At 43.1% G+C, this 25297-nt stretch overlaps 1 protein-coding gene across 2 annotated transcripts; it reads right to left on the reverse strand.

The window, feature by feature from the left end:
• Positions 1 to 98: 98 nt before the first annotated feature.
• On the reverse strand, positions 99 to 20140 carry GLDN (gliomedin). 2 transcript variants are annotated; one of them, XM_065847559.2, is made up of 10 exons: positions 19565 to 20140; positions 16274 to 16325; positions 14062 to 14079; positions 12842 to 12949; positions 11020 to 11166; positions 10245 to 10364; positions 6293 to 6379; positions 6086 to 6211; positions 5195 to 5345; positions 99 to 1942 (listed from the first exon to the last, which is right to left on the reverse strand). In XM_065847559.2, exons 1-10 carry the CDS (start codon positions 19874 to 19876, stop codon positions 1483 to 1485), a joined length of 1581 nt encoding a protein of 526 aa, XP_065703631.1. In that variant the 5' UTR covers positions 19877 to 20140; the 3' UTR covers positions 99 to 1482. The 2 variants fall into 2 exon arrangements, with proteins under 2 accessions (XP_065703631.1, XP_065703629.1); XM_065847557.2 differs by having other exon boundaries at positions 6086 to 6214; positions 19565 to 20139.
• Positions 20141 to 25297: the final 5157 nt, after the last annotated feature.

Genomic DNA, 25297 nt, shown 5'->3' on the forward strand with positions numbered 1-25297 from the left:
AATCCATTTAACTAACATCTGGTGGATTGAGTAGATAGCGCCTGAGCCTCAGCCTGGACCGAGATAAAACGGAGTAGCTGTTTGCATGGTATTGTCCTAGAAAACCATAAGATTAACAGAATTTAGTTCTTCATGACCAAAGGCAGCTGCAGGAAACACAGCTGGTTCTGGGTTTTTTTCAGCCAAAAGGTATTTAAGTGATACTTTGCTTCTAAATATTTGAATGAGCTTTAGGAACTTTAACCAATATACACAAGCAGCTTAGAAATACAGGTAGGGCTTTCCTAGGAGCATGACTTTGAACACAGATACAGTAAGAAACAGTAGGGATTTATGTTTCAATGTTAAATTTAGAAATATTAAATACCAGAACAAAATTAAAACTTCCCATTACTTCTCCCCTCCAGCTCTGAAATATTTGAATGATAGCGGGCACTCTCGGAATGAAGTTTAATCCCAGATTAAGTCACTGAGCACTATGATGAATACATGCATTCCTGCTCCGGGTATTTTATTTTTCTAAGAATATCAGCAAAAAAACTATACCCCGCATTTTGTGATTTCGTTTGTATGGATGAATGTGGGGATGGTTTTTAATCAATATACCTTACTATAGTGAACTATAGTTACAAGCAAGTTATAGCGGCATAATTTACACGGCAGAGAGGGCAAGGAAGAGTCTGCAGCAACACAAGCAACTCAAGCACCGTTAAAAAGGGAATTTTAATCGTATACTTTACTTCCTCTCTTCAATTTTATACCTCGTTACTTTTCTTCCCAAACTCCATTTAGCAAACACAATTTCATGTACATTCAATATTTAATAACCCATTATTCCCATTTTCCTTGTACTTGGGCTGGATTTTGCTTTTATGTAACAGTTCACTGGACTTGCCCAACTTGAAGCTTTCTGATTTTTCTATTTGAACAACCATCTCCATCTCCATTATTTTTAACAGCCGTGTATCTTTGTCCAAGAGGAACGTTCCTCGAGAATCAGTGGCAAGTAGTAAGTGAACATGGCAAAGGGATTTGTACACAAAACTTCGTTATTTAGGGATTTGTACACAAAACTTCGTTATTTAGACATTTATACCAGACCATAATCACGGACTAGAAAATTATTGCAGATAGGGCGATAGCAACTGAAAGTTATAAATACTCTCTGCTGAGCACACGTCCATAGAATAATCAATGTACATTAGATAAAATTATCAGCTGAATAACAGGGGACAAACAAAATCTGTGCTGTGTGCCAGCTGCAATACGGAACAGCTTTTCTTTTAAAAGGATGAGAAGTGCCTGTATAATTGAAGTGTGTTTGTACAAAGGTGCCTGATCTCCCTTTTATGCACACTCAGAAACCACCATGAGTGAACAGAGAATTATACCAAATGAAGAGACCCCCAGGTGTATATCATACAGCTTGAAATCATCTATTTAGTCAAATACGGCTCTCATACATGGTATTCTAAAATACCTTCATCTGCCAAAATGTACAGGATATATCATTAAGCTTCCATTCTCCCACGTATACAAATTCTTATCTCTTAAACTGTACGACAGCATAGCAAGAACAGACTGTGAAGACCGTAACTCAAACCTTGCATCAATCTGCTTCTCTTTCAATAAATCAAACGCAAAACTTACTGTCGTATCCTTCGTATCAGTAACATACATAATGCCACACGCTATGAACGCGTTACCAGCCTTAGACTTGGGATATGTAGTGTTGATGTGCCGAATGACTGAAAATGTTTCTTCATCAACATGTGCTACTATTATATTTTCGTCCGTGCTTGAGGCATATATAATCCAAAGACCCTTCTCATCCACCGCTACGTTGAAATAGGTCTTCGAGTTAGAAAAGAGGTAGTTACGACCATGATATAAGGCATTTTCAATCAGCAGTGTGCTCAACGATGCTTTATCAAGCCCAAATCTGAAATGAGATAAAAAGTATTCGGCATGTTGTGTTAGAAATCTCTTTTCACACACACTTCTTGGTAGAATCAACTCAGAGTGCATCACTAGTGACAGAAGCGTCGTTGAAAATACTTGAGTTCAAGGACCGTTCCGATGTCTTTTAAGATTAAGTCCTCCGCTCAAAGCACCTTCCAAAATATCAGGAGAAAATTCCAAAGTAACAACCAATCTAAAAGATGCACAAGGCCATGAACTTGCTTTGGTAGGTCTCACTTTATTTAGTCTATGAGCTTTATTATCACCAGGATGAAAGAAATAACTAAAAGGAATGGGCATGGAAAAGAATTACATACCGGGTGAAGGCCCAAGGCTGTGAAATGAAGTCTGACAGAGGTTTGTTTGCTTTCTACGAGGTGGGAACTAAGGAGAGAAACTCTGATCGACCAAACCAACCTGAACTCTGGGCAGGTTCACCCAGTCTTCCAGTTCATCTTTGAGAACAGTTCAGATAGTGCAGTGATTTGCCCAAGAAAACATCAAAGGAATGAAAATTCCACTTCTGCAGAGCCAAAATTCTGAGCTGACGCCGGCCCCACCAGCACAGCCTGAATGTCTCGTCTCTGATGTAAGAAATTGGTCTGATTCCCTAAAATTCCTTAAAAGGATGATAATCTGAGGACAGCGGCACTGAGCAGCTAAATTGAGCTCCTCTACCAGTTTAAGAAGGTAACCAGCTACCTTCAAGACACATTTGCAGTTTGTATTTAATTACTGAATACCAGAGTGTTTTAGCAAAGGCAGAGAGCACGCTTTCTCCTTTAGTGTAATGCCCTCTGTAATGATGCACCCGCATTGGCTGAATTCTATCTAAATGTATAGCTCCATTCCTCAAATAGAGAGAAAATCGTCACTCAATACAGGAATTTGCTACAGTTCCACAAGTTTTCTGAAAAGTCAGGCTCAATGACAGGAACATTTCAGATCCAGGAACTTACAAGAGAAGCAAAAATACTGGAAGAATATTTTTGCTGTGGAAGAGGCATTGATAGCAAATGCTGGAAAAATCATCCTAAGAGAAGTCAAGAATTGCTAACTGGATCATTCCCCTCAGCTCTTCTAAAACCTGTGTCCACAGCAGCTCCGTATCCCAGCAGCACCTCTGTGCTATAGAAACAAAAGGCTTCAAGGCTAGAGAAGACTTCTGAGAACGTGTGTCAGCCCCGTTATCTCATCAGTTGCTTCACACTGGTAAATAACCTGTGCAAGGGCTGGGAGGACAGCCCTGAGCAGGAACAGTCACATAGAAATGCAGATTTTCTTCCTTTTTCTTTCTTCCTATGGAGAGACAACTGACACGTTCATTAGAAATGGGCAAGATCTGCAACACAGAACACCCCGTCTCTCCCTCTTTCAGGTGAAAACCCTAAAGGGAGCAGAAAAGTGATGATGACCACTTCATTCCCAAGGTTCTGTTCTGCTCCCCCAGTCAGTGACAACTCCAAATGGTTCCCAAATTCCTCAATCTTCCAGCACCTAGGGGTAAATGGCAGGATATAGTGTCGTATTTCCAACGACCACAAGGAACTAAAGCTACCAACAGTTTCTCGATTGCTAAAATGAAGCCAACTGAAACTAACAGAGGTGGGGAAGCATGTTATGGAAAAAGGAAGACAGGATGAAGCAATCATCACGAAAACACCTGCCAAAGGTCAGCCAAACCTGGTTTCACCAGCTTTTCCAGATGACGGGAAACTCCTTTTAACTACTTTTTTCAACATTTGCAAAGTGAACCCACCGAGGCCTCGCCTGTTCTCTCTGTAGCCAATACAAAAGTCAACACAAAACCTCTCAGAAGCTCTTCTGGAGCCCCAAATCAAGGGGCTTCACTGTCACAGAACTCACAGCCTCATTCAGCCTGTGCTGAAGGTAAATAACCTCAGGGCAGAGAACGGAGCAGCGAGGCCATCTCTCAGCTCTTCTTAGAGAGGCTTTGAGAATTCACACACAGCCCGTGTTCATCTCTACGTGAAGGCATCTCCCAATTAACGGTACACAAGCAAAGCTGATGATCTGTCCTGTCGCTGCGTATTGCTCAGATATGGTCTTTTACAGATGTATAAACAAAAAGCCCTAAAGATCAAGGAGGCTGCCAAAAAGTGGACTTGTCTTTGGCAGAATAAATATTATAGAATCCAAGCAGCTTGCTCACATTCCTTGGCATCCAAATGACTATAGGAAGGCAGCACTCACACCTGCTTGGGAATAGACATCAAAGTATAGCAATGTTCTTGGCTCAAACATCAGAGTCATGTAAGAGAACTTGAAAGCAGATGCAATCTTTCCCTTGCCCTTGGACTGCCTGTCTTTGGCTCTTCCCGCAAGATGAGGTTTTGGTTTTGATTTGTATTGTCTGTCTCTGTCCTGAGCAGAGACTGAAAAACAGAGACGCAATTCCCAGTTCCAGTTCAGGGAGATACACTGGGAGAGTTGCAGGAACTTCTCTTCACAAGGAAACCAAGGAGCGGAGCCGCTCCCCCGCAGCGGGAAGGGCAGCCCAGCAGGTCACCGCGTCCTCAGCCGCTGCGTCCCCTGCACCGCAGCACGGGCTCCGACCCAGCACCGAGCTCGGGAAGCCAGGCTGCACGGGGCTGACGGCCGCACGACCGCCCAGCCGCGTCCCGCACCGCTGCTGAGCCGACCCTGACTCTGGGAGCCGCACAGTTCATTTTTTAAATCAGATATTATTTTCTGACCCCCAAATTTCTCAGTCCGTTCCCGTATCTTTCTCACAATTACAAGCACAGCAAGGAATCCAAGTGCAAGACACCCACGGCAATGCAATGTATCATAGAAACCTGTTGGACCCCAGGGCAGCCAAAAGAAAAATCTGTTGTCACCTCTGCACGTGGCTGCTTCTTCATCTGCAGGCTCAGCTGTCCTGTCAGGCAGTGACTACTCAGGTTACCACTCCTTAAGGAACTGTCACAGCAGAGCAATGGGCCTGGGCTGCCCCCCCTTTCCTTTCCTCCCACAGCACCCACACACAACACACGGGGCCCACATTCTAGTTACAGATTGCAAAGAATCAGTTGTCCTGTTCTGGAAAGAATTCTGAACCATTCCTCCATTCTTCCTATTCTAGATAGGACCAAAAGGAGACATCAAATGCACGAGGAAGCTGTCTGCTTTCTGAGGTTCACTTGTGTCACTCGAACCCATTGCTCCTTCCACACCACCACTGGCCTTAAGCCAACTCCGTCTGACTTACTTCAGAATGACATTGGTTCCTCCCTTTTGATAGTACAGGTGATTGTTTTGTACTGCGTGACCGCATCCATGAAAGAATCCGGTGATGTTCACGATCCTGTAGGTGTCATTCAGCAAGGCATTGGAATTCTCATATTCTTTTATAGAGCTTCCTAAATGAAGGGGAAAACACGAAAAACGGACTGTCGTTTGGTTCATCCGATTTTGAAACCTCTACCCTCAAATTCAGTCTCTACTGAAAGTCAATCTCCATCAAATAACTGACAGACAACAACTGTATTTGTGTTTTCAATTGTGATTCAGCTTGCTGGAATAATAAAAGAATGGAGAGACAAACCAATCTATTAGAGGTGCTGTTCAAGGGCCTGCTTCCCACAGACCTAATTCTGAACAGCTGGTAAATACACAGAAAACGTTCCCTTTTTCCACTCGGTCCTGGAACTTTTCCTGCACTAAATGTAGTTCATGCAGCACCGGATTCATTTTCATGCCCAGCTGGATGGAAAGGCACAACTCCTAGCTACAATTTTGGGAAGTAAAGCCATAGGAAACTGTTCAGAGAAAAGAATAAAAAGGCATGAGCAGCAGGCATTCAAACCTGGATTAGGTATTTAAAAAATAAATCATCAAATAAGCAAAAATACTAAAATCCTCAAGTTTTTTTCAAAATCTGTTTTGGACTCTGAATATGTCTGAAGATACTACAAAAGTCTAAATGTCTACAACCATAGGTATGGCCAAGTATTACACAAGTAAGATGGAAACCATTCTGAAAAAGACGTGGGCAAAACCCCATCATACGTGACTAAAAATATTAGTTTAGCCTGGAGGAATTAAGAAAGCAACGTTAACATAACAACCGATTTTTGATCAGTGGCTACTGCCAGCCTACCTGAAAAATGCATGGTGAGCCAAATCCTTTCATCGCTTACATTTGCGGGTTCCCGCATCCAAGTTCCAAACGTTTGCTGCACCGTGACAAAGTGAACAGGGCTCCCCACAGACGTTATCACACATTCTGCTGGAGAACAAGCACGCGTTGGTTACCTGGGCCATCCCAGCGGGGAGCAGCAGTTACTCGTGCTCTGGAGCAGTTTACCAGCTTTTCTGGAAGGAGCAGGGGTTCTGTCTTCGGCTTTCCCAGCCCGGGTGTCGTCATTCGGTACCGCACACGCCTCCCCCAGGGCTGCGACACAGAGAGGAAAAACATGGCATTTTTCTAGATTGCACATCGGTGACTCCACCAAAATACAGGAATGACAACCCGGATTCTGCTTCATCTGGTGGAAAAACAAACAGCTTAGGTTGGTCTGGTCAAGAAAAGAGCTTAGGAAAGACTGGCTGTGGTTCGTTTCCTTACGGCTGTCAGGCTGACAGTCAATTTGAGGAGTAACCAATTTTGCTCAACAGATTTGATTCCTTCGCTGTGAATTTCTGAGTAGCTGCTCAGAAAGACGGAGCTGCCCCTTTCCTTAGGCACCTTTAGACAACGGAGGTAACCGGCAACTGGCTGATTCAGCACAAATGCCAAAAATGCTCAATTCAACAGCTTCGCACCCAAACCCACACACACCAGCAGAGGGGGTGGATTCTGTACCCAACACCGCAAATTTTGCTTGTGCTGTTAATGCTCGAAATAGTAATAAAGTACTAACACATACACTGAGAACATAATGGATAAGAATGGAGGTCAGCCATCCATGCTATTAAAGGGGCAATATATTATACACTATATTCCTTACACACATAGAGATGGTTCACATCAGAAACAAATAAACACCTGGCAACATTTTTCCCCACCCTTCAATAATTCACAGAGTAACTGGTTGGCTCTTCTCTTAGTTTTTACTATTAAAAAAACACCTGAATGCAAATATTTATGGACAATTTTAAACAGACCTCTTTTGTCTATAAAACAAGGCGATGCATTTCAGCTTGCTTAGAGTCCAAAGCCACAGGGAGCAGTTCTGAGCTCTTTGCTCAGTATCCTGAGCCCACTGCAGCCTTCTGTTCTAATTCCATCCGTACTTCCATCTCCCAACACATCGCACTCTGCTTGGCACACACGCTACAAATTCTTTTGGACATTCATTTTCATTGTTGCCTTCCAGCATCTTTTTGGGATTTACAGGGCTATGATGAAGTTTAAATGAGAAAGACAGTAAAAATATGAAATAGCTGTAAAGTAATGCTGAAAGGGTACTGTGACATTCAGGAAAGAAGGGACAGATTATACTGCATTGTTGTTTTCTCCTTTAGGTTACATCCTCTCTTTGCTCATGCCGAAGGAAACTACTCCAAGACAGATCGAGAACAACACGTATTTCTTCTACACATTTATCTGGGGCATTTGGTGATACGACATCGAAAGGCTCTAAGTGATCACAGCATCTCTCTGAAATAAGGCACAAGAACTGAATCCACCCATGGGAAGATCAGTGCCTATAGCTGGAATCCAGCAATCCCTCTGGATCCCTTTCCAGCCTCTGATCTCAAAATATTGTCAAAGGATCTCAAAAAGGAACTCACTCAGCATCAGGAAATTCTCTTGAGCTGAGTCTAATCCATACAGTTAAATACTGAATGAGCAGTTCCCTATAGAGTAGCTTATCTAAGACTATAGAATAGCCCAGAACCAGGTCAGTGTTCGTAGTGAAGCTGAGTGCACTGTTTGCATTTGACGATATTTGCAGTACTCTGAGGATTTTCAGCTGCATGAAACAGAAAGCAACTACGATTAAATCAGAGACTGTCATTGGAAATTTGCAGTGCTTTTCACACACACACACACACAAATATATATATATATATATAAATATCCCACTGATTCCTATCATAAAATACTCAAGCCAAGAGTTGATGGAGTTTGCAAGATACTAAACCCACTGAGTGGTCTGTCTGGGGATGGTGGGAAAGGCAGAGTAAGGGAGTGGATCAGAACATTTTGTTTCTTTGAGAATTAGCAAACGGTTCCCAGTACCACCGAGAACAAATAAGAACAAATACACCTGAGCTTCCAACTCATTATTCTCTTCTTTTGGAGAAATGAAGTTTTGACCTGATTCAAAATTTAATTTAAAAAAACCATTCTTGTATTCTTATGTAATAAGTTAATTACAGTTGTAAATCGTTATGTGTATTCTCTTCTCTCCAAAGGGATACGAATATTTAATTAAAAAGGCTGTTTTATTTGCTAATGAGATCTCTCAGCCTACGGCCTCACGCAGCACAAAGGCCCCTCGAGGGCGGTCTCCTCTTCGCAGAGTCGGGTAAAGCTCCCGTTTGACACTGGGATGTGAAGACCACCAGAAACCCAGCGGATAACTTCTCCAAAGCACTTCAGTCTGTTTCACCACTCGATAAGAGGCGACCCGAGTATATGTTCCGATTGTATCTTGTACAACAGTTCATCCATTTCTGAATTTCAAATACGATGCAAACCTCCTCCAGCTATCTACTTTCTGTTGTTAAGCGGCTCTTCACACTCTATTCTGATATTCAAAACCCAAAATCTCCTCATTGAGGTTCCTACATGCTACTAAAACTACAATTACATGCTACATTAAAAGAAAGAAGCAGAAATAATTGATATATGTCCCACTCAATACGAAATATTCACTGGTTAATAGCATTTATGATAATATTTTTCATCTCAGCAAACTGCACAGAGCGATGGTGACATAACAACACATCGCTCCGTTAACGGTGAGGCACACAAATTGCTGTTCCGCACTTGGTAAGTGCACGAAGTCCTTGTGCTGCTCCCCTTCGGTACGCCATCAAAAATCTACAGTCCCAATTACAGAATAAACCCCGCTTCACCAAATACTGTCACAGTAACGCTCTTATTCTGCAGAAATGTGACAGATTAGTAACCAAGCCATCCTTTGGTATTATCCTTTATAGGACACTCTCCAGGATCATTCTGACCTCCCTGAGCATGGGCAGCTCAGCCGGGAGGAGAACGACCCCAGAACTGTAGGGCTGGAGCAACCACCTCGAATGCAACACCACCCAGGTCCAGCGTGCGGATCCAAACCCAAACGTTTGCTTCCATTCTCAAGCTGGAGTAAGCTAGGAGTAAGCTGTTCTCTGCTTCTCTTCGCTTTCCATAATCGGCTAATACCTTGAACCAAAATTTACAGCTATCACAGTATCGCAATGTTTGTAGAACCCGAATTCCTGAGCATTCAAACCACCAACTAATATTATTATTATTATTATCATTATTATTATTATTATGGAGAAGGAGGAGAAGGAGGAGAAGGAGGAGAAGGAGGAGAAGGAGGAGAAGGAGGAGAAGGAGGAGAAGGAGGAGAAGGAGGAGAAGGAGGAGAAGGAGGAGAAGGAGGAGAAGGAGGAGAAGGAGGAGAAGGAGGAGAAGGAGGAGAAGGAGGAGAAGGAGGAGAAGGAGGAGAAGGAGGAGAAGGAGGAGAAGGAGGAGAAGGAGGAGAAGGAGGAGAAGGAGGAGAAGGAGGAGAAGGAGGAGAAGGAGGAGAAGGAGGAGAAGGAGGAGAAGGAGGAGAAGGAGGAGAAGGAGGAGAAGGAGGAGAAGGAGGAGAAGGAGGAGAAGGAGGAGAAGGAGGAGAAGGAGGAGAAGGAGGAGAAGGAGGAGAAGGAGGAGAAGGAGGAGAAGGAGGAGAAGGAGGAGAAGGAGGAGAAGGAGGAGAAGGAGGAGAAGGAGGAGAAGGAGGAGAAGGAGGAGAAGGAGGAGAAGGAGGAGAAGGAGGAGAAGGAGGAGAAGGAGGAGAAGGAGGAGAAGGAGGAGAAGGAGAAGCAGTGACTTTAAAAAGTGCAGCAGCTGCTGGACTTCAGCACACGGTCTATGACCTGGCAAGCTGGATACTCGTATTTTGGCTTTAACAGTATCTGCGGTGCAATGTGCAGCCGCAGTTTGAAGGAAATCCACTCCACGTGCCCAGCTTTAACTTCGTGCAGCTTTACTGATGTCGGCAAAATTAAACACTTGCTTCCCGCTTTGTGAGACTTGGAGCAACAGGTTTCATCTTGAGACCGTTTAAATACTGAAAGGAACAGCGGAAGGAACTGACCTGTGGATTTGCTGCTGTACACGTTCTCCTGAAGCTGTGCTTTAGCTTTACGTTTTCCTGGAGGCCCTGGGGGCCCCGGGGGCCCGGGCGGCCCTGCTGGTCCAGGTTCACCTTTTGCACCTGTGTAGGAAGCAGAGAACTGTATGTGTCTACATGATGGGCTTTGAGAGGTTTCTAAACCAGCCTCTCTCTTCTTAAGAGGTTTATGCACACAGAACTATGGTGCAATGAACTCACTGGGATGCTGTTGGTTGGAAGGTAACCGTACAGAACATCACAAGGCAATTGTAGGACACCAAGGCAATTTATCTGCCTGCATTACAGGCGCAATTAAGAGTTATAAAGCTCTGTTGCCTTTTGCTTGCTGTATTGTAAGACCTCAACTTCAGAGGCTACAGCACTATAATTCTACACAGCTTATCTCTGGCTGCTTCATTTATTCCTGAGCAGAAATCTGCCCCCCATTTTCTAACAGAAAAACAAAACTACACCGCAAGGAAGAGCAGGAGGAGGCCAACTGGAAGAGTACTGGAAAGGGCAGAATTCACGTACACATCAACCTCCTAAAGGCCAAGCAGGAAAGTTTTTTGAAGACTTGCATTAAAAAGAGACCAGAATGTCCTGGGCTGAGCAATACTCAACACTTCACTGAGGACAACGTGCTGGTTGGTCCTGCTCTTCCAGATCAACTCATGTTCCCATTCATGAAGCAGAGTATTTCTTTTTCTGCCGAGTACACAGTTACAAGAAAGCTCCTAAGGGCACTTCTTCCTACCTTCCAATATCACATCATTGTTTGCATCCCCCTTTTCGCCCTTTGCTCCTCTTGCGCCCTTTCCTCCTGGCACTCCGTCCTTGCCAGGCAAACCCATTTCTCCGGGTTCTCCTTTCTGTCCCCGATCACCTTTTGGTCCTGGCACACCTAGAAAGAAAGAGCATTTCAGTACCAAGAACTCTGGTCCAGTATGAAGCACCAATCAACTTTTTTTAAGTACAAAACATACTCACTTTAGCTGTCATTTTCACCCATATTTAGCTGGACAACACTGTAACCTAATATGAAGGGGAAAGGTGTACAGTTGTGTGCTGCAAATAATATAATCTTTACTTAGGGACCTCTGAGTTTTGAAGGTGAAATACACAGACCTGGGCCTTGTTAACACTGGCTGGAGAATTTCTGGATAAGCAGGAATACAAAAGAAAGATGTGAACTCATACACTTATTTCACATTTGCAAGGTGCTAGGGAAGGGCATGTTCATGGTCCCTCTAGACTTGATCTTAAAGCAGTTACGTACTAACGTTACAACACAGATTGCACTTTTAATCTTTTCCATTGTCGCACTACAGCAGAGATACAGCCACCTCGTATCATTTTCACACGGCTTCATAAGCCTCATTCTACACCCGTTAGAAGCATGAACAGCCCACATTGCACGTAGTTTTTGCACTTGACCATGTAGTGAAGTAAAATCACAGTAAAATATTCAACAAGATATCCCTTTGTCCTGCATGATTTAGTTCTGCAATAAGGAAAACAACGTGAGTTTGCACAACCAAGACACCAAACACCTGCATCCTCTACTTCTGTGGCAGGTGGTATTTTCCTGCTTTAGGAGAAACACAGTGGTTGTAAAATTGAAATGTCAGTGTTCTTGCAGGCATAGGTTTCAAATAAATTACATTTGTTAGTATTGGAGAAGAAAATGCTTTTTTTTTAAACCTAATTGCTTTACTATTTAAATTTATTTTGTGAAACGGGAATCACAATTTGGGGGTAAAATGTGTCTTTGGCACAATTGCCGCCTGACTTTCTGAAGACTAGTGCATTGCCAATGATTGAATTGACACACCGTGCGGTGTCTGAGGAGACAGAAGACAATTGTTCCAGCCAGCAAGCCCACATGGGCCAGGGGTACAGCTGTCCTCTGTCACCAGTGCTTGCCCGGTCCCATCTGCACACGCGCTGATGAGCTGCACAGCTAAGAAACAACAGCACCCGTGCTGCTGCTTCTCTCCGCTCTTAGTAGAAACACGTCATGGCAAAGCCAATAAGTTAGGCCAAATAGTTTCCTCAGCCACAAAAAAGCTGCCCAAAGACCAGCTAAGTAGAGAATGCAAAAAAGAAGCAAAATATGGAAGCATACTGTTCCTGCCATAGTTATCATGAATCTGGAACCAAAACTGTGGTAACGTGCAACAACAACCAGCCCCATACTCTGGCTTTCTTGTTTTAATACATGTGAAGTCCAAGGGCCATTATGTTGGCAGGTTGAGGGAACTGAAATGTTCTTACAATAACAGTATTTAGTAGGAATTTCAGAATACTGGAAATCAATACAATGTATTCCATAACCTTAATTTGCAATATTCTATGAGTATGTCTAGCACTGTCCTCACGGGACTGAGTCTGAAGGCATCTACCAAAGCTTAGCGTAAGAAAACGAATGCTACGGAATTCTGTGGCGTGCAGCTTCTTTGTAAACTTTGAAGCCCTTGTCCCCGTACAAAGATCTAAAATAAAACAGTAAGAATGGTTTGGCTTGTTTTCAAAACAACTACCAAAAATAAAATCTACATATACATATATATATATACCTATTCTTCCTCTTTTTCCATTTATTCCTGGTTCTCCCTTTTGTCCCGGTGCACCTGGGACCCCATCCGATCCATTGTAGCCAGGCAGGCCATCCAGTCCAGGAGGCCCTGAACAAACCAAACAGTATCATTGAATTTTCACTGTTCAATGCAATTTATCCTTAAATCTACCACATTTACATACAGTATACTTTTATATATATATATATATATATGCACACACACTTTTTTATATATGTATATACATTCTTTAGACACACCAAACCCACAAATTGAGCATTATGTTCTCCATGCCAATAGAGTATCCTCCTCAATAATAATAATTAAAAAACAAAACCAAAAACTCCCAAAGCAAACCAACAAAACCCCACAAAGCCACAACACACAACCCACCACCAAACCAAATACAAACAAAACCCACCCACCCGCAACAAACAAAAAACTATAAAAACAAAGGTAAGCTGCTTGTGATCGGCCTTTCGGATCCCATTTCTAGGACAAGCACAGTGGAACCCGTCCTGTTTCTGAACCTGACGGTGACTGCAGCGTCTTCACAAACCACACAAGCTCCAATGTTGCTTCTGCTGCTGGTCGGACCAATTTAACACAAGAAAAGCATTTCCCTGCTTGTCCAGGGTCCTGTTGTGCCAAACCACAATGGGTCGACACAGGAGACCTCACTCCCTCTTCGTCACTATCTGAACCCCCCCAAACGAAAAGCATCTGACCCTTTCCTCATACAGAGAATTGTTCTAAGCAGACCCACAGCTCGAGCACAGAAAGAGAGCAAGGAACTGTTCTACAGCTCAGCAACCACACGGGTGGTAGCAGAGAGAATTCAATAAGAAAGAAGGAAAAGTTATGGGGGAGGTGGGAGGGTGGAATCAGTAACCAACATTTTTAAAGAGGTGGTTTTTAGTGTTAAATCAGTTTACTCTTTTATATATATATACACATACTCATCTCTACAGCTACATGCTACTTAAACACTCTTAATTCCATATGGTTTTGATAAACTATTGTTTAAATCACCCCAGCCCTCTCAGAAGGGGCACGAGTTGACCTAAATACAAAACCCATGAAGGCAGGCAGGCATTCAACCCTCCCTCATTCTAATCAGCAAAAGAAGACTATTCTATGAAAGATACTTTTCTACCTTTCAACATTTTGTACCAGTAACTGTTTTAATTAATATGACTGCAATTATCCAAGTATCTCACCTGGGGGGCCGGGGGGACCTGCAACAAGAAGCAGCAAAAGAAAACAAGAAAAAAAGAAACTATGAGTTTAAGCCAGCAATAAAACAAACAAACAATTCCAAATTCAATTGATTAGTATTGTTCATAACAGTAAAAGGGGAGGAAAACCTCTCAGCATTCAAAATTAACATATATGGATTTAACTGCTTTGTATTAAAATTAACTATTTGAGCATCAGCAGAAACTCAGAGTTACTGGAAGAAAACCCTTAAAATCAATTACATACACACATGTTGCTTTTTGCAAATATCAGTTGATATAGGTTTGATGAACAAGCACCTCTACAATGTAATCTCACTGGCAGGGGCTTGGGCACCTTCACATGCTTTGCATCCATGGCATTGTAACCACCATTATATTTAACTTATACAAGTGTTCTCCAAGATCCTGCTTCAGTAGAAGAAGAATAGCTTTACAATACTGACGAATGTCACAATTAAAAATCCTGTTGCAAACACACATTAAAAATACATGCTACGCTTCTGTGTCTTACAGACATTTCATTGTAGTTCAGGATTCAGACTGTTTGAATAGGAAGAAGAAAAAAGACTTCTCATTCCTATCAACAATGAGGCTTTTCACATGTAATTGTTCTGCAGACTGGATGCAGCTCCCCACAGAACCCGGTTGCTGTACTAGAAATGGGACTTGCTTCAGTTATTCAGCAGCATGTAATACAATAAAAGGACCTTAACGAGAAGAAAGCACAGCAGGCAAAAGTGAGCAAGAAAACGTCTCTGTAACAAGATCTATCTTATGTGATCCTCTAGAAAGAAAGCACCAAAAGAAACCCCAGCAGCAGGAAAAGCAGGTTAGGAGAATACAAAGAAAGGTGGAAGTTGCAATTAAAGAACCAAATTAGTTCTGTGAATATTTTCCTCCAGCCAACAAAGTACTGTATTGTTTCAACAAAACTCTCTACAACAGAAAATAGCAGTAATTACTACACTTCCCCAAGGAAGACAATTTTCAGGATTAATTAGAAAGCATTATGAGTAAAGTGAAAACCATTTTATAATACCATCACAGCAATTATCCCTTTTCATCAGTACAGGCAGTAACATCAGTTACCATCTTTCTGCCAATTCTCCAGTAAATGACCATTTTTTCCACACTACCATGTTACATCCATTAGTGCATTCAATTACTGCCTCATCTCAAAAACTGAGGGTCTTGATTATCCTTGTATAAGAGAAATGAGAAAGGTCCTGGAAAACCAGCAAACAGAGAGGCCTAGAGCAGAGAAAGCCAGCGAGAGAGACAGAATTTGGTAGCGTCAAGGGAGCAAAAGGTGCAGAAGGCACCAAACAGCGTGAATTCCGAAGTTGGGAACCCAAAGAAACAAACTTTTAGGTTGCCTCTGATACAACTTCGGTTGCCATCAGGACTGATCTAAACTTTCAGAAGCAGCGTTGAACATCTGTGTGTACTGTGGTAATTCTCATTTACGTTGAAATCGGTGGAGCCAAATGGACCTTCCAGCCATTTGAAAATACAAACCAGACAGCAAGTGAAGCGTTTTCTTAAACACATTAATAGTGGCTTACTTCTAGTCTTCTTATTTCCAAAAAGAACGCACGACTCAGTCTGTTAGAGACTTCTAAGCTAGACCACAGCCATTGAATTGGCTGCTACCTGACATAACAAAGAAAATGCGCCCATCACCTCGTCCCAGCCAGCAGCGCCTCCAAGCCCTCACCAGTAACACGTGAAACCCAATGTCCTGCTACTGTGGGCCAAGGCAGGGGGGCAAACACATTTACACAGCAGTTACAGTAACGGAAGGAAGCTTCTACACCCTGTGTGTTCATCCCATGTTAGCCCTGAAGTGTGTGGACGTACACAGAAATACCCACCTCAGAGCTCCATTAGTGTGTTAAACACCCAAGCCTATAAGATTTGCTTATGAAAACGACATGGGAAGGAAATAGCTCCAAGTGACATCAACCGAGCTCTTCAAATTCTGACATTCATACTAAGTCGGTACAGATAAGTCCCAAAGTAGCACCTATTGTCTTTTTTTTTTAATAAATAACCCCATTGATATGTAAATTCTGAGAGAATAAACAGCATAGTTCTTTGACGTAGTCATTGACCTCAAGTTCTTTGAAAATATTGTAACTCTGCATTTCCGAAGTTAACATAGGTGCAATGCTTAAGGCAATAAACATACCTGTTAGGCATATCCCTTTTGTGCTGTTACATAAATCCACCATCACTCGGACCTAATATTGCAAAGAAAGTAAAGTTGAACGCAATGCACACCGTCACAGTAGCTAGTTTGCTTGGCCTACAGAAACAACTCCAAAAACACAGATACAACTGTCTGCTCTGTGCTTGTAAGAATAAGCTGTTCGGAGCTACCTTGACATTGTGACACCATCCATCTGCAAAGCAGGTTTGGTGTCCATCCATTGCCTCTATCAGTGGCGGGCATTAAAGGCCAGCATCAGCCAATAAAGAGTACATTCCATTTTATTTTATATTCATATCAAAGGATAAACACTTTTCCAACATAGCATATCCAGGCAGAAAGATGACCTATGCTCCAAGTGATTTCTTATCTCGGAATAACCAACATCTACAAATGTGGAGTGGACCTTCGTCCATTCAAAATACTTCATCCTAACAATGACAGGCTTTCTAAAAACCAAGCAGTAACTGACACTCATGCCAGTGCTTTTAATCTAGAGTAGACTCAAGTTTGTCGATTAAAAAGTCATCTTTACAAAACACATGGCTTTTGGCTGGGCAAACATTCACAGTTCATGTTCTGCCCCACATGCTGGGAGTCAACACTCATCAAACCACCCAGCAGAAATGAGAATATTATGAACATGGGCACTGGAAGTGTCTCAGGTCTTTACGGGAAAGTCTAATGATTATGCTAAGAAAAATATTATTATTTCAGGGCTGTGCAACCTACAATAATTTACCCAGAGCTGCCGTTGTATTCATCTCGGTGCAATTACCCTATTTGCAAATAGTGGAACGCACTATTCCCAAAAGACAGAAAAAACCAAGTGCAAGTCAATCTGAAAGGCAGACCGACGTTTAATCCCAGCAAGTTTATTTGCTGCTGTCAATCATTATCTTTAAAATCAATGCACCATTAGCTTCAAGTGACAAATCTAACAGACTCAAATAGGAGACAATTATTTTCATGGTAAGTATTCTTTTGCTGCAAAATCAAACTATATTTGACTATGGATTTCAATATATGCTGAGATATATGAGATATGAGATATATGCTGAGAATTTACTGGATTCCAGACTCTACTGGAAGAGCTCTTAGAAATACAAGTTTTAGACTCAATTTAAATTAGCTGGGAAGAGCTAACTGGTTTTGAACACCAGAATTTGCTTTCCTCTTTCCCCTCACACCCCTTGAAAACACTTGGCTTCTACCCTGTAATTTCTAAAATACGTGTTATCCACCTATGTTCTAATTCCAACTGCATTTTAATCCGAATGGTTTTGTTGAGGTTGCTGAAGCGATGACAGCTTGCTCTGCAGCCCTCTAATTATCTCAGCAGCATCATTTTTACCAATCAGTGCCATTCAGGTGACAATTAAAAAACCTGGCACTCAAGAAGTGAGTGTGCTATAGCAAATAGCCTAGAACCTCCAGCTTAGCCATAAAAGACGAGTCCTACGCCAGTGATGCAGTCGGCCAGCATCACCTCTGCCATGGAGAACAGCCGCACACAAAGAAGTATCTTATTTAAATGCTAAAAGATTAGTTTTCTCATGAAAAAAGGGTGAAAAAAGAAAAAGAGACAACCCAAACTACGAAGCAACTACTCAGATCATTAAATATCCATAAGCCACAACTTCCTGCACTGGTTTAAATCTCACTTTTGAACTTAATGCTTACAAACTTATTAGACTGTTACCCTCTCATCAACCTTCCTACAGCAACAGATTCGCCAATTTCCTATTTTGGTTCTCTTACAAAATAAATATATATATTTATAAATGCATAAATAAATAAGAGGCACAGAACCAAAACTATACCCATAGCACAAAAGCTAAAATAGGATTTTTGGTGCCTACAGTTATTTCAAAGCCTTTTGAAGGGTGGCCGCAGCGGATCTCCCCCGTGCAGAGCAGCAAGATACTGACACCTGTAGTCACAATGTGCAGCGATCTGTGCCCCCCTGCACGAGAGATCCCACCGGGCAAAACCTCATTCCACAGGGGCTGGAATGTGGCTCTAGGGCCCTCCCATGTAACAGGGACCATCTCACCAACCCTAAGGAAACTTGTTCAGTGCTACAAAAGCATTCGGGTTTTCACATTGCGTTAATGGGAGTTGGACACAACATATAAAAGCTATGGAGTGGGAGGTGCTTGAAAATTCTTCTAAGGACTTTCTTCCCCTTGGGCATGTGGGTCTGCACAGTTGCCCACCCTTCGGAGTAGCAGCCAGAAGGAGAAATATTTGATGGAAATGTGTAACAACAAAATGGCACAAAAAGTCACCAAGCAGCTCCCTGCGGGACACATACATTTAAACAGAGCACATTGCACACAGCAGTAGTCGCAGTGGTGATTTAAACAGAGAAGCTACACAAGTCTTGCTACATGCTGTTAAAACATACACAATGTCACTCGCTGCTATTTCGAAAGGGCAATACTACTCATTTAATCCATACATGCTGCTTAATGACAGCAGAGTAGCATATTTAGCTGCCACTGTCAAAATTATCTAGACATCCCACTGCCATACATGATTTAAGCCTGAGCACGTAACAATAAATGGGATTAACAGCACTCAATCCCTGTCAGGATTTGAATATTTTCTCCAATGATTTTATATGTGGACCCCTCAGGCTCAGAGAAGCCATTCTTATTGGATGGGACACAACGCGCGGCAGCTGCCAAACACCAAGATGATTTCTTAAAACAAACAGGAAGGAGTTTTGATTAAATGTTGTGATGAAGAGCACAGAAAAATATTTCACGGGAGTAGCAAGTTTTCTAACATCTGGTTAAACAACCAACCAACCAACAAAACAAACGAACAAAGTACCCCTTGCTTTTTTCCTTTTTTTTTTTGTATATGTTTCTAGAAAGCCATTTATGTTTTCAAATTTGAATAAACTACCGGTTCCCCCCTCAGGGCCTCGGGTCTGTGCAAGTCACAGAATCCCAGAATGTGAGGGGCTGGAAGAGACCTGGAAAGCTCATCCAGTGCAATCCCCCATGGAGCAGGAACACCCAGCTGAGGTTCCACAGGAAGGGGTCCAGGCGGGTTTGAATGGCTGCAGAGAAGGAGACTCCACAACCTCCCTGGGCAGCCTGGGCCAGGCTCTGACACCCTCACTGAGAAGTTTCTTCTCAAATTTAAGTGGAACCTCTTGTGTTCCGAGAGACCCCCGGCGCTTCCCTGGCCCCAGCAGGAGCCTTTGGAGGGCGGTGCCCGCCCCCCACCCCGCCGGGCCGGGCGCCCCCGCCCTACCGGCACCATGGAGTAGGTCAGCATCATGAGCATCTCGTCGTTGTCGGCGCGCACGTGTCCGCGGGCGCGCTCCCCGCGGCGGCTCCGCTTGCTGCGGGCGGCGGGGGGCGCCCGGCCGGGGCCGGCGGCGCCCAGCAGGTCCCGCACGGAGCCGTTGGCCGCGCCGGGCCGCGCCGCCTCCAGCTCCCGCAGCGCCGCGTCCAGCTCCCGCCACTGCGCCAGCAGGAACAGCGTCCCGGCGGCGCTGAGCGCCGACAGCAGCCCCACGGCGGCCAGCAGCCAGCGCAGCGCCCGCCCGCCCGCCGCCTCCATCGCCGCGGGGTGGCTGCGGACGGGCGGGCCGCCGGCGGGGAGGGCTTTATGCCCCCCGGCTCCGTGGGCCGCTGGCTGGGCGGAGGGAGTGGCGGCGCGCCGGGAGCCGCCGGAGCGAGGGACGCGGTGCGGAGCGGAGCGGGGCGGGGGACAAGGGGAGGCAGCGCCGCCGAGCAGAGGGACCGCGGCCCGGCCGCCTCCTCCCCGCTCTTCCACCAGCTCTTGGCACGTCGGGGACACGTCGGGAAGCCGGGCACGACGGGGAAGCGCTGTCAGCCGTTTCCAGAGGGGAATGCGCGGACTGCCTGTCTCTGCCCCGGCCTGCAGTCACAGCCGGCTTTGGCACGACTCGAATTGCACACGACTTTTTCCAGCTAGCGAGGTTCTCGTTAACTTCATTCCCCCAAGCTGTGATGCAAGCATAAGTGCTACTGCATTGTAAAAATCCCTCCTTACAAGCACAAGCTCATACAGGCACTTTGCTATTTTCAGAGCATCATACATCACTCACTAATAACACTTTACCTGTTGCTTTACATGTTCAAGCACAGACTTCTCCCAAATAACTCCTGCTAACTCTTTTGTGACATGGGATGTCTTCAATATAACAAATTTTGCTCCTGATTAATTCATAGTAAAGATAAGAAAATTAATTACCCAGAATTACACTGTTGTAAAGCTCAGCAGAGTTTGACTGAATAAGAAGACTTCACTAGTAATATGAAAGTTGCTAAACTCAGAACCAACTCTCCGGGCAACCTGTTCCAGTGTCTTCCTCACCTCTAGGCCTGAATCTCCCCCCTTTTAGTTTAAAACCATCACGCCTTGTCCTATCACAACAGACCCTGCTCAAAAGTCTGTTCCCATCTTTCCCAGCTCTCTGCCTGTCCTCCTAGGAGGCTTGAGAGTCTGCTCTTGTGTGTGCTATGATACGGGATCATGGTGGTCTCTTTGGTAGCTCATACATATTGCAAATAGATATACAAAATGCCTTTTTCACCCTGTATGGCAGATATCTGATGAAAACAAAAAGGTTTCACTGTAAGTCCTTCCCGGCTTATCATCGTTACGCTATCTCAGATCTGTTCTGCTGAGCTTCTGCCACATCACAGGAAGTTTTTCAGCTTTCTATATTTTACAAAACAAGATCAGGAATCTAATGCCTCAACGGGTATTTTCAGAAACGAGGACACTATTTAAAACTTAATTTGGCTATTAAAAAAACCCCAAGCAAACCAATAATATAAACACACTGTCAGAAGTGCAACTTCATTGCCTGATTGTATTTATACTCCCAGTACCAGCCTCCAAGAAATCTTCATCCAAAACCAGAATCTCATTGAATATTACATTGCTTCTTGAGCTCTTAACCATACTGCTGCAGACAATCTAGTGTAAGTAAGTCTACTAACATCATACAGATCACATATTGACATCCTAAGGAACAATAACAAAACCAAATACGTACAAAACTTCCTGAAAAATCATCTCCAAGGCCTGGAGCCTTGGCAGCTGGTCTGAACCTACCACAAAGTTCTACTTCTGTGCAAATAGTCTTTCTGATGCCAATGAAGATTACAAGAATAATTGTTTGCTCTGCAGTTGATGTCCTAGCTTATCATAGAAGCGCATATTTGAATTTTGCTTCTGGTATTAATCTTGTGAAGGAAAAAGAATGACTTTGCATTCAGATTCCCAGAAGACATATCTTAAGCAAGCATAGTTTATAATTTCATAGATATAAAGCTAGTAAGTATCTATCACAACAGCAAACTAAATATTTCTTTCTGAGAACATAAATAGAACTGCACACCAGAGGCCATGTAACATAACAAACAGCAATTCTTCATCTTTATTGTCCATTTCAGAGCATAATGATTGAGTAAAAAGAGTATAATCATCATGAGCTGCCGTTTGGAGAATAACAGAAGCAACACAGCACTCTTGTTTCCCCATCTGTCTAATCTTGCAGGATTTTCTCTGCATTACAATAAAAATAAATCGAGCATTTTTTATTAAATAAAATAAAAGCACGGGCCGTTGGGTCACTGTGAACACCCTACCCAAGGCTCAGCTGGCAGGGTTGCAGGATTCTTCCCCAGGATGCTACTTGCTCCAAAGCTCTTACCTGTAGCACAGATCAGATGGCAGTCTATGCGGTACTGTGGTCATTTTGCCAGGACATAGAGTTTCACTTCTGTCAAGAAATCACCTCCTTTTTGAAAGTCAGGAACCAGTTGACAGCAGTTTTGTGGCAAATGGGTTCCCAAGCTTAGACTGACAGTCCTATTAACAGCCCCAGTGGCAGAAGCAGCTGTCTCTGCCCATACCATATAACCTCCACTTCATCCAAGTATCTCCATATCCTCTCATCCTCTGCCACCACCCTATGTATCCCTCTAGATCTCTTGTCCCTACATAACACACCTGAAACTTTGGTCCATCTGTACAGCACTTGCCATCAACCGCAATGCAGCTGCACACTTCATGGCTTTGTTTGCTCTCCATGACGAAAATCAAAGGTCCCAATGGTAGACTGGTGCTCAGCAAAGCAGAATGGAAGTTTGGGGATGCTGCTGATCAGTTCTGGGAACTTACTCCTATTTCCTTACCAAAAGGACAGAAAAAATATGCTCAGTAGCAATCTACACCAATGTGAGAAAACTGTTATTCCCTATACCCATCACTCTTTTATTATATTTTATTTTATTTTATAGGAATGCGGAATGGCAGCAAGCAGCATTTCAATTATTTCCTGCCTCTTCAGAATTTGGTTCTCTAAAGTATGTCCTAACACAACCATGCATCATAACTGACATGCAGTGAAGTATGGCATACAAAAATCGTGTACATCTGCCCAAGTTATATGGAAAGTAGAACGAAACTATCCATATAAATGTGCAAGCTGTAGATACGACATCACATCTATGTTTTTCATGGTGCCAGCATAGTTGAAATAAAGTGTCAGGGGATAAAACATAGCTTTATCACAAGAGGTATTTTTGTATCCAAATTACACACTATGTGTCTAATAAAGAATATCACTTGATTATTCTGAGGCTGAGAATGTATTCAGATGGTGTCACACTTAAAATAATGTTCCCACTGTTGTTTTACTTTGCAAAGATTGTTATTACTGAAAACTCATCTATTTAGGCAGCTGTCCCACAACAAAGCCCACCAGCGCCTGGCATGCTGTTTTCCCTTGGATAATTCCTGCTCAAGGGTGGACTGAGTTGCTGGGGATGATGCCCTGAGAAGACAGATAACCAGACTTCCTCTGCTGATGCCACTGAAAGACTATACAGATTAAAACCTTTATGAACGCTATTAGAAAGAAGGTAATCTTTTTTCCTGAACTAGTTAAAGTATGCATATATATATATATATATACTAGTAACTAGTATAAAGCTTTCACAACCTCGCATGATAACTTACAGATTTTATTGAATACTGTTCTTCCAAGGAAATGTGATAGAGACTTAATATATTTGTTTTAGGTTTCCAAACCTACTTTAGTTTCCAAACCTGCAAAGCAGAAGGGAAAGATCGTTCTTGGGATTCCCAGACTGATTAACGATTAATGCTTTTCAGTATGTTTCTTGTGCTTTCCTTTGGAGCGGTTGATGCTGGTGACTGTTGGAACCATGTTCAGCCGGGATAGACTCAGGAAGGCCACAGGAAGAGCTATAAATGCCCTTTCTCTCCATCTCTGATCACTGCTCAAACCATGAGACACAGCTGAGCAGCTGCACGGTTCCCCCTTCCAAATCACGCTTGCAGTTCAGGATTGGCACCGAGACCAACATTGTTCCTATAGCAAAGGCTTAGCTTGAAAATGTTAAAAGGCTTCTGACAGCATGCAAAAAGAAAGGCTTGATTTTGAAATTCATATTAGGTCCTAGTCTATTCATGTTCAGAAAAAAAATGGAATACGTAGGTTTGAAATGTCTTTGCAATAACTGTAGGCCAGCTACACCAGCAGAGTTACAGAGGCTCGGGCTGCACTAAGCTCATGGTCACCCTTGCCCAGAGAGCTGCTCCAGCCTCGTCGCAGCGACAGACACCAGAACGCATCCCACTCGCTGTCTGCATGTGCATTCCAGACAGATTATAACACACTGGATACACAGGCTTGTGTTTCAAGAAGGGAGGAAAACAGAAAAATGGAGGGGAAAAAGAGAAAAAAGTGTTTTCAAAGTGAAAGGAAAATATACAGAAAATAGTATAATTCTGATAATTTTGTATCAGAGGTAGTGGGTTTGTGTATCAGCCTTGGGTGAACGGTATTAATAGGAAGATGCGTGGAATTAGTTTTTAATTGCTATACTTTGGCAGGAAGACTTAATCATGAATTCAATTCCAGCAGATGGATGGACCCTAAGCAAATTTATATTATTAGCAAAACAGCAGCCAATTAAAAAAAAAAAAAGTTAAAAAAAAGAAAAAGAAAAAGGTTACAGATTGAATAGTACTGGAATAAGTTAAATTAATGATGCCTACACTTAATTAGATAGGGCATCGTCCTTTCAAGCAACATTTTACAGACAAAAAGTCTGTATGGAAGGAGTTGGAATCGCTGGCCAGTGCTCACCAAATGACTGTGAAAGCTGGAGCTATACCTCAGCCCCCCTGCGCTTCCATCGTGTATTGCGGTGGCACAAGGATATAAAGCTCCTCAAGGAATCAGCAACATATTCCCTAAGAAATACCTCTGATTGCAGGCATTTCCTACTAAATACAGAGTTGCAAGAATAAATACATTTATGCAGAGCAAAGGATGTACTAGCTGATATTTTGAAATATCTGGTGGTAACGTTAGATCATAAATTAAGAACCAATGGAAACCGATTTCTTACTAGGTAAGCCAGGCTGCTGTTTAAAATTCAAAATAAACCCCGTAGACATCTGCAAGTGGCGCAGCACAAAGAGTCCCATTCAATGGCGCCAGCAGAATGTTTCATTGGCTTTGAATGGACATTCAGTAATCCTGGAGGAGGATGCCTTCGAGATTCATCACTGGGGCACTGGCAGCTAAAGAGTTTTTTCCCAGAAAATTGCTCAGAATTCCTCCAACACACGTTAGAAAAAAATGAAAGCTGAATCATAGAGAAAGACGACTTAAGAAGCAAAGTCAAAGAGACCAATTCAAACACTATGGCTACATCCGCCCGTTCATAATTTAAAGTACAGGAACAAAAGCAACTGATCCAAACACATGACAAATGATAAGCGGCTCAACAGATCTGCCACATCTTTGTAACACCATTGGAATCTGAAAATAGTTAATGGAACTGGAGAAATCCATAGGTTTTTCCTTGAAAAATAGTCCTTTCTTTTTGCAATGGATCCTACAGTTCAGGAAGGAATCAGATGCAGAACAGGACACTCCTCAACCACCCCAAAACCAAGCCAGGAATT

This window comes from Patagioenas fasciata, chromosome 12 (assembly GCF_037038585.1).
Source record: "Patagioenas fasciata isolate bPatFas1 chromosome 12, bPatFas1.hap1, whole genome shotgun sequence".
NCBI lineage: Eukaryota > Metazoa > Chordata > Aves > Columbiformes > Columbidae > Patagioenas > Patagioenas fasciata.

Excerpts from the sequence above, each read along its gene's own strand:
- GLDN (XM_065847557.2), bottom strand. The coding sequence starts at position 19,876 with ATGGAGGCGGCGGGCGGGCGGGCGCTGCGCTGGCTGCTGGCCGCCGTG. Across the intron at positions 11,167-12,841 it reads TGGAAAAAGAGGAAGAATAG|GTGTGCCAGGACCAAAAGGT; the intron begins GTATATATATAT and ends CTTTCTTTCTAG. Across the intron at positions 10,365-11,019 it reads CAATGATGTGATATTGGAAG|GTGCAAAAGGTGAACCTGGA; the intron begins GTAGGAAGAAGT and ends CTTCCTACACAG.